This window comes from Epinephelus fuscoguttatus, linkage group LG19 (genome assembly GCF_011397635.1).
Source record: "Epinephelus fuscoguttatus linkage group LG19, E.fuscoguttatus.final_Chr_v1".
NCBI classification, from domain to species: domain Eukaryota; kingdom Metazoa; phylum Chordata; class Actinopteri; order Perciformes; family Serranidae; genus Epinephelus; species Epinephelus fuscoguttatus.
In genome coordinates, this window is record NC_064770.1 from 28,455,522 (window position 1) to 28,465,924 (window position 10,403).

General features: G+C 41.2%; 1 protein-coding gene across 1 annotated transcript; it reads right to left on the reverse strand.

The window, feature by feature from the left end:
• Window positions 1-2,207: 2,207 nt before the first annotated feature.
• Window positions 2,208-3,269, reverse strand: ier2a (immediate early response 2a). The gene has a single exon (XM_049562220.1). It carries the CDS (start codon window positions 3,164-3,166, stop codon window positions 2,627-2,629), a length of 540 nt encoding a protein of 179 aa, XP_049418177.1. The 5' UTR covers window positions 3,167-3,269; the 3' UTR covers window positions 2,208-2,626.
• Window positions 3,270-10,403: the final 7,134 nt, after the last annotated feature.

Consider the following 10,403-nt stretch of genomic DNA (forward strand, 5'->3'; position numbering starts at 1 on the left):
TGGCTGTATAGCACAATCTCTGTGTCAAAAGGGCTATTGTGTTCTTAATTTGCAGACATTTTTGTTGCTGGTCTTCTTTAAGTTGGCTGCTAACTGCTAGTAGTAGCTTTTTAAATCACCCGGTGGCAGATTGCACACATAACACGTCGTCAAAACCACAGGTTGTCAACCTTTTTCATATCAAGCCCCCTTAATTGCAACACATTAGGTCACAGATTCAAATTTGATAAGATTTCAATTCAGGGACTTCTGTCTGGAAAGAATTTGGTTGTTGGATGTGATGAAGACCAGAATTCTACAGCCAAGGAGATAACTGTGGAGGAAGTGAAACCTGTATCAGAATAGTCACTGGGCTTATGTGTGCAGTGAGTAAAGTAGTGAAAAATGAACTTTTCCCCATGTCTCGGGACATCCCCTGGAACTCCCTCAAGGGCCCCTGGGGATCCCCGTGCCCCTGGTTGAGAACCACTGGTCAAAACGTCATGCTCATCGGGTCCTGCCAACTCTCATTTTTTACACAGATGTCAAAAGGCTCTGTTACTTCGGCCGGCTTAAAGGAGGAACAACTCTGTCCTCCGATTCCATGTTGGTATCTTTATACCGAATGGCAAGGTACAATGGTGCAACATTACCGCCTTGTACAGGCAGCGTAAAAGGGGATTTTGTCTGTCTGTCTTTTGGTGCTGGGAAGATACCGTACTGTGGGTTTTTCACAATCAATGATGACATGAGAGGAGCTGCAGAGTCGGGTAATAATTCTCTTTAGATCCACTGATAATACAGAACATTTATTATTTTAGTTTTAAAGTCTACAATTCTGGAGAAAGATTTATGATATTTGAACTCAACACCCAAACAAACACGCCCCTTCCATCAGTGCTATCCATCCATTGCTATTGACACTGGCGTGGCTCCATGCCTAGTGGATGAGGACATGAAGGAGGGTAGCCAGCATAGTGTTTGTAGCTCAGTCTGAGCCACCTTGTTTCCTATTTACAGAGCTGTGCATGAACATGGATTTATTTTGCAAAATAATATTTGATGAATCTGACAAAAAGTGTATTAGAGTTGCAGACTGTGCCTTAAGTTAACAACCTAAAGAGCTGATGAGGGAAAGTGATCCAAATTACCTCAGCTGCTCCAAGTGGATTCACCTCTTATATTTCTGATGCTTGATGTTTAAAGAATACCACATCCGCAAGAAACATCCACCAGACAGTGACATGTATGCCTGGAGCACTCGGATGTGTCAGCATACTCCTTCACAATGAGCTCGCGTGCGAGAGAAAGAGAAAAGGAGTAATGAAAGTGTGTGAGTAATCAGAAAAGGACTAACATGAGAAGGTGAACGAGTGTGTGTGTGTTTTCACAGGCATGTCCAGACTGTTCCGGCCACCCCTCCCAGCTCTGTGTACACAGACAGGGTGCTCCGGTTTCAGCCGGAAGAATAAGCAGCACCGTCAGGGCCTCATGGGGCTCACACAGGCACTTCCCCCCACATTCCTTCCTCTGTTTTCCTGCCTGACCCCCCCTCCCCCAACACCGGTGAATCCCTGTTGCGCCCACTCCGTCTATAGGGGCATCACATTCCAAAACTTGCAGCTACCTAATTTAATATAATAAATGAAAGCTAGATTTCATTTGATTCTGTATGCATGTATGTAATATTTTACTTTGACTTCTACTCTGTGACTTTGAAGGATGTTAAATTTGCAAAATCCATCTCCAGCTGCTGGTGTTAAAAGTGTTGAACTTTGTAACACCCTTATCTTCCTATCTCAGTTTACTGTAAGGAATTACTGATAATTCCTCACACTGTCATTTAGCAACTCCACTCTACAAATAATTGATTCTTTACATAACCTTTAGCACCCTGAACCAATGACTACTATCATTACAGTGTTCAGGCCACAGTTAAAACTCTTCTTGCAGAGCCAGGGGATCCTGATTGTTCCCTGTGTGGCCAGTCAATGGGTTTACGACCTCCCCCTCACTCCTTTGACTGCCATCTCCTGAATTGTTCCTGCTTTTGTTCTGCAAATCAGTGTGGGGGATGTGAAGTTGTGGGGGAAGGAGAGCAAACTTCTTCTCACACTCAAAACCAGTTTCCTGTTGTACTCACACACACCCACACATACCACATCTAACCCTTCTTACTATCATGCTTCTGAAGCTTTTGACACAGATAAATGACACGTCACTCCAAATTCATTTTAAGTACAAAAAAAAGTTTAATAAATACTGAGGTAGTTGTCATTGAATGTTTTACATTTGATATTATCAACATATCTCCAACATTGTGTCATCTCTGGTCCCCACACTTGTAAAATGTATTCTGAGCTGTGAGAGTTCATGAAGGCAGCTCATTCAGATCAACCAGTCTCTTTAGTTCCGCCTCTGGCCAGCTGAAGCCGGTCCTTCCTGCGAGCTGTGGCCAATAACTAGGCCAAAAGTCACCGGGACTACTACACATCAACTTCCGTGATTCCTGTGACAAGTCCGGGCTTGTTCAGAGTCACGCTCCAGGACACCTTGTTCCGATTTTCCCGGTAAGAGGCCCTCTGACGGTGCGTTCAGGCTCCCAGGACGTGTCGAAAAGTTTATAGCCTTTAATCCGCGCAGGTTTTCAACACGCTGCAATGGCTCTGTGTAGAGGCATGGGGGCAGGGGGGGCTCCCAGCTCACTGCTGCAGTTCACATAGTCCAGCAAAACTGTATTTACAATGAGATGCTGTTGCTCAAGTTTTGCTTTCTTGCACGGGAGGAAGTCCGGCTCCACAGCCGCTTTGCCCCGTCTCTTCCTGGACTGCTGTGTCGGGCCAGTCGGGGACATGTTCTCCTTGTTGTCCGCGTCGTGGCGGAGCTCTGTGGGGGAGGCCGCGACCTCCTCTCCGGGTAAAGTCCGAGGTGTTTCGGTGGCACCCTGGAGCTCCATTTGAGCACCTGCAGGCTCCGTGGTCACCTCCATGGTGGGCTGCTGTTCACACACCGGGGCAACACTCTCCGCCGTCGCCTGGGCCGCATGGTACATGTCCCGGGCGGATTTCATCACCAGAGTCAGCAGGAGGCTTCGGTGAAGACGGAGACCCCCTCTCTGGGTGCGGGAGCTGTACAGTTTCCCCAAAGCCACCACCATGATCCTCTTGGCCTCTGCGCTGACCTCCATGTCACGGCTTGTTTTGGAAATGAGTCCCGGACAAACACTGGTTAAGGTTTGTAGATTTAGTGGTTCTCCTCAGACTTCACCCACAGACACAATACAGACTGGGTGCAGGGCAAGTACTTATCACCTCGCTGACGTCACTCACTTAGCGTCATATGACAGCCCCGCCCATCGGGCTCATACACGGTGTACTGTTTCAAAACAGCCCTGCAACAACTGGTTGGACAACTGTGGCTGTGCAGCAGCATATTTAACTGCTCACATGCAAATAAAAAAGACAAATGAAACTTAAAGTATGCTGAGAGAACAAAGGAATGACCCACAGGCACCCAAACAAGCCCCAAATAACTGCAATGCTCACATGCTACCACAGAGACAGTAAACAGGAGCTGCTTATTACATCATTACACAAACAGATATAGAGGTTAATTGTGGTAAAGTGTTATTTTATCACACAATTTTGCACCCACAAGAAAAACATTCAAATACACCTATACAGGATATCAGCAGCAAACATTTCACACTGCGTATCACCTCAGGAAACACTAGTCTCTCCAACTACCACAACCAGTGTGGCATAAAGTACCCAAAAGCCATACTTGAGTACAGTTATAATCACAGAAAATGACTTTGGTACAAGTTAAAGTCATCTATTAGAACATTACTTCCCAACTGGTGGGTCGCGGTCCAAAAGTTGGGTCATGGGTCTATTCTGAACGTGTTTGACTAATGGATAGCACCAGCTCAATGATATTGCAAAACACAAGTATGGCATTGACTGTCTTAAAGTATCTGATATTTACTGTACTTAAGTATCAAAAATAATTTTAAGATATTAAATGTTAAATATTGACAGGAAAAGTGCAAATAAATGCTGGTAGTAGTAAAAATTAAGTCGTCTGAATGTTGAGGATTATGAATTTAATTTCTTCCTAACATGTACACCACCTTTAAAAAAATGAGCCTATATTACAATTGAAGAAGGACAAGGGCTTTTTCACAACTTAGACACATACACACATAGAGACAGGCAACCATTCACACTCACATTCACACCTACAGGCAAGTTAGAATCACTAATTAACCTGTGGATGGTGGGAGGAAGCCGGAGTAACCGGAGCACCACTGTGCCCCTTACAGTGATTGAAATGAATGAATGAATAAAATATGTATCATAGCAGTTTCTAGCTTATCTGTTATTTCTTTGGCTATATTTTTTCAGCCAATTCATTTTAGAAGATAACTTCACCCTGCATTTAAAACTAATCTCTATAGATTTTAGATTACGTAAGTAGGTCATCACATGCAGCCAGCTTTGGACTTTGGACTTCGGCAGCTCCCTGCACCTCCCAGTATTTTTCCAGAGCTCAGCCAAGCATGCACCTGACTTTGCACTGGATATAGGCCGTACTGTCCTGCAAAGGCTGACCACTGAAAAGTTGCAAAGTTTTTTAGCTGTCCAGCCACGTGTTACAGGTAGAAAAGCGGTAATGCACTTATTAGATAGGTTCTCATAAAGCAATTTGTACACCTAAAACCATGATCAGTGATTGACTGCAAAAATGCACTAAAACTGTAGTTGCTGCACCTCTGCATGAGATGTAACAGCTGCGTTAGTACGAGGAAAACTTTTCATTTCTTGCATCATTCAGTTTGTATAAGTCCCATCTTAGAAAAAGTTAACAATGCTCCACTTTGATGTGGACATCCTCTTCAATCTTATGTTCACCATTTGCTGTAATACGCTTCCTGTGGTTTTCCTCGGCCCAGTAGAACCCAAAATCTCAAACAATCAAAAGCAGAGTTCAGTTACACCATTTACTGCAGTTTGCTTTGGGATTTTGGTGGAATTTGTTGTTACTGCACCCTATTTTCACTGAAACAGAACAAGATTGAACTAGGACATTTTGTCACAAGATAAAACCAATAGGTAGTTACTGCATTTAGCCTTCGTAGGGCTGCACAGATCCAATCGATCCAGACTCTGACAAATGTGTTTGGCTGTTCCTTTAACAGTCAAAGCTCAATAAGGTATTGCAGTTGCACCTACTGATGGTTAAAGTATCAATAAGTGCAATCTATCAGGGATTATTTTCACATTAACTTTTGATTTATTACATCTAACCCACCTAAAGGGGATTCTGTCACTGAAACCAAACCAAAAATTGACCAAAAGACTGCTGTTTAATCAATCCAGATAGTAAAAATACTTTAGCCACAGTGTATTTGATTTATATGCAAACCCTGACGCAGGAAAAGTCTACTGTGAAAGATATTTCTGTCTATTAATAGTCTTTCCCACACCAGGAATGAACACCACTCCACTGATCTGGTTGTCTGCACCAGTGAAGAAAGCCTGCCTATAACTGTCTCTCTGTGCTCGGCTCCAGTCTCACCCATCCCCCAGTGTGTGTTACTTCCTTTAGAAGGAGAAGAGAAAAGGTGGGTGGAGGTTAACAGACAGATGCCCATATTAAGCACATCCTGCTCCTGTGGCACATGCAAAGGAAAACCCATGACGTGAGTGGGAGCCCTTGTTTCCTGAAGCCATTTAAAGTAACAGCCGAGAGGATTGCGTCAGAGCTCGCTGCTTCCCAAAGCCCATATATGGGCAATGGAATCCAGTCCCCCAGTACAGGTTGTATCATGACAAGAAACTGTAGAGTATATTACTTTATTTACAGAACTGAATACACTGATTATCACATCAACATGACAGCATGAAACTGCACATTTTACTCTTGAGCATGTGTGTGAAAGCAATTGTAAGAGAGAGACAGAAAAAGGGAGACCTTTTTTTTCCCAAGCTGCCCCCATACTTCCAGAGGAATTTGTGGTATGCAGGTGATTGTTCCTGGCGTGGCTGCAGTTCAACAAAAAACAGCAGCTGCAGGAGATGATAAGCTGACGTTTGCATTTTTAAAATACTCTGTAATTGTCAAAGAAAATACACTTGTCAGTGTAGTAGGAATGCATAGAAATCAATAAGCAGCATGTGTAAGGAAGAGAGAGAAAAAGCTGAACTGCCTCTTGACCTTGACCAATAATTCTCAACCAACTATCACCTTATTTTTGAGTTGATTGGTTGCCTCTCGTAAAGTTACAATCTGACTAAGTTATACTGACCTATAACACACCAACATGCAAACATTTCCTCCCCACTTCCTCCTGATGTATTGAAACTCAGCACAGCTCATGGTTCAGTTTCAATCCATCATGAGAGGTGGAGGGAAACATGTCTTTGGAGAGCTCAGTGCAATAATAGATTGAAGACTGCCATCTTGTGGTCATGCAGTGGAATTGAAGCAAACTTGTGCAGACTGGAGCTCAGTAGAGAGCTGCCATATGTGCACTGGGAGAGGATAAAACTTACAGGCCTGAAGCACTTTAACACTTACTTCTTTCTATCCATTCCAAATCCCTCTTTACACTGTGTTATTAATCCAATCTGTATCTAAAGTGCATCCTGTATTTCACATACTGTATGTCAGGCAACACATTGCCCTTCTATCAGTGGGACCTCAGTTAAAGTCTTAACCCTTTGAAACCTGGAGCATCAACACTTTTCTTGTGCTGCTTTCAGATGCCTTTCGCAAGTATTTAATTTGAATCCTGAGCAAATTTTTGCAATTTCTTTCACAAACATGGGAAAAAGGCAAGGAGCAACCTGGTAAGAAGTGTCCCACAAATTGCAAAAAATAAATAAATTCAGAAAATTATTTAAAAAAAAAAAAAAAATAGGGAAAAACTAGGGGAAAACTAGCCTATATTTTTTAATTATTATTACTTTTTGAAATTATGCTCTGGATTTTTAAAAATATTTTTCAAGCACTTTTTTCAAGGTCGTTTCCTTCCCTTTTTTATTTTTATTTTTTACTAATTTACTTGTTCTTTAATTTTCTTTTTTTGGGGGGGGGGTCTTTCTTCATTGCTCATTGCCGTCTTCCCATATTTTTGAGAGAAATCAAGCCAGATTGCTCAGGTCTAAAAGGGTTGAAAAAAATGCCTCAGATGACATCATGATGATCCACCCAGGAGAACTGCATGGTTGAACTGTAGTAAATATCTTTCCAAGATATTAACTCTGCTGAGACATATAATAATAGTCAATGTATATCCACTAGGGAGCAGCAAAACATCACAATAAGCAGACAGCAACTGCACGTCATAGCAGTCACACTTTGAGTCACTGACATTTGCATTAGAGCTCTGTTGAGGTCGCAACCATCTCTATTTGCTAAATTGTCTGCCTACCATTTGTTACTGGGTATACTGTACATTCAGTTTGTGAAAGTGTTTTCATTATTATTATTATTGTCATACAGCTTTCTGATGCTGGCTGGGTGACTTAACCATTAGTAAACATGCAAGCATTAAAGGTCCAGTGTAGGGTTTGTGGGGATGCACTGGCAGAAATGAAATATTATATAAAATGTATGATTTTTTTAGTGTGTAGTCACCTGAAAATAAGAATTGTAGTCCTTTTGTTACCTTAGAATGAGCTGTTTATATCCACATAAGGAGCAGTTCCTTGTCCATGGAGATTGTCATGTTGTTTCTACAGTGGCCCAGAATGGACAAACCAAACAGTGGCTCACTAGAGTGTCGGAAAAACACTTATTTTTTCAACATGAAACTGCTTTATTCAATGTTTGCACCAGTTTCAATCACTGGGTCTGTTTGCTCTGGAGAGGAGGAGACCTCTGCGGATAATTCACCTCCTGGTAAAAACATCCCGCAGGTCTGGATCAGAAAGAAGCTGAGCATACATTAAGTTATCAGAGAGAACAGGTGAGCGTGCATTAGCAGGTGCTGGGTCAGTGGCCTGTTTGCAACATTCTCAACAGCATCAGAGAAACACTGATTTGTAACATGAAACTGGTTTTTGGGGGACAAACACTGCTCCATTTACAAAAAAACAAACAAACAAATAAAAAACAAACAGTAGAAGTCACTTTCAGTTTAACTTTGAACTGCTGAGCAGGAAAATCTAAAGGTGTTTGTGCAGCAGTACAAACACCTTTAGATTTTCTGCTGTCAGTTGTCATGACGGCCTTTCAACACTAGATGGCGCACAAGCAGGGGAACGATAACGACTCTGTTTGAAGCTGTGTAGTGTTGGGTATCTGGTGTCAGGAGGTCATACATGTCAAGAGAAGAAAGAGGGTGCCAGTGGCTCATCTCATACGGAGCATCAGTCTGAATTTGTTGATCTAGTCACATGTTAGTAAATTAAAATTATTTGTATTTGTTTCACAGACATAGGCTTTACAATGTCATTATACACAAACAAGGAAAAAGTCATAGAAGATTAATTGACTGCCTGAGCAAGGTATTTAAAATATGGGGACATAGAATGCAATACATAATGGAAGAAAAACAACACACAACAAGAATACACAATACATAAATAAAATGCAGACCTAGTGTGAACAAGCTCCCAAACGCTTGTCTAAACAGACACGTCTGTAGCTGCCAAGAAGAAACCACAGAGTCAGCAGACCACACAGGCGTAGGTTTTGTTTCAACATTGGGGGACACAAATGAAATGGAGGGGTATGGAGGTCCTCCGCCAGAACAGTTTCAGCATCAAACTCTTAATTTCCTACATTCTGGCGATTCTTAAATGCACCATTTTTTGCCTGTAACTGTCTTTAATTCTGTCAAAATGAAAGTTCTCTGCTATTAAGATTGATGTGTTTTACTGCCTCTACCCCAAAAACTACACCTATGGAAGATCATACGGGTGGAGGCACATTATTCCATAGTATAGGTGCTGATTACAGTGCATACACATCAGAAAGAATCTTAAACAGACTGAAAGAGAGATTTCATTAATCAAGTCACTGTTTATGATTTAAGTCGTGATAATTATCAGCAATTATTTTGAAGTGGTGCTAATGCTGCAATTGAAATAATCATTGGGATGTAATACTAATTTATTCTATAACACACATTCTCTTTTAGGAAAGATAAAATCACTTGAGTTTTGTCTTTTTGTCCCAATTGTTTGCTCTGCTACGGAGTAGAATATGAAACATGTCTGTGCATACTGGTTCATGAGGCAGCTGTCTCTTTAAGTATGCAAAGTGTTGTGTATCAAGTATGAAAGCAAAACTGCAGCCAAATGAATTCAGGAACGACTGTGTGGGGAGATATGTTCGTGAAGCATGAAAGAAACTGGTCATACATGGCGGCCTCCAGGTGTGAGTGCTGAAGTGTGCATAAAGAGGAACATTCAAGAGTGAACATGCAGGTTTATGGAAATTGTTTACAGTTAACTGCATTTAAACTATTTCATATTTCACAGTGAAGAGCAGTGCGCCACAGAGATATACACGAAAAACTGGTTTCTTAATTTAGATATAGCTGTAAATGTAATTTTTGAGCATAGAAATGGACCTAAATTAACACTGAGATATCAAGTGCATTAATTTCTTTAGGTATAAAGTTGAATGCTCATGTTTTTTTTTTCAAGGAAATGGTAAATTTCTTAAAGGTCCCAAATTATAAAAACTTAGATTTCCTTTTTTTTTTTCTCTCTCAATAAAGCTGGTATCGGTGATATATAAACATGTAAGATATTTTCAATCTCATGGTACTTCCTGGTTAAATAAAAGTTAAATTAATAATTAAATGAATATAAATACTGTTAAAGTATCCAAACACTCAATCCACAGAGAAACACACACAGTCTATATTCAGAAACTGTGCCTTTAAACAAGCCGTCAGGAGTTTGTGAAATTGTGATGTCACAACTATACTATATAAAAGGTAGACACTGCAGTTTCGGTGCCATTACAGTCATTCCTCGGCTGCAGTGAAGGTGCAGAGATGCCCAGAGCACAAATGTGGAAGACTCGGAAGCACCGACCAATCAGAGCAGGCTGGGCTATTTCGGAAGGGGGAGCTTAAAGAGACAGGCACCAAAACGAAGCGTTTAAGGCAGAAACTTGATAAGGATATATTCAGGTAGACAATATGAGAAAAATAATGGGTTTTTTGAACATTAAAGCCTGTAAACATGTTCTAGAGGAAACCCCGAATAAAAGTATGAACCCAAAAATGAGTATAATATGAGACCTTTAATTAAACTTTGTTTCCAGTTATTTAAAAATCACATAGGAAACACTTTTCTATACCTTTATTCCAGTATCTTATATGAAAGGTGTAAAACAACAACCAGGCACTCAACAAGCAGCAAAACAACCCCCCAGTAAATAAAGGAATCGGAGAGAAA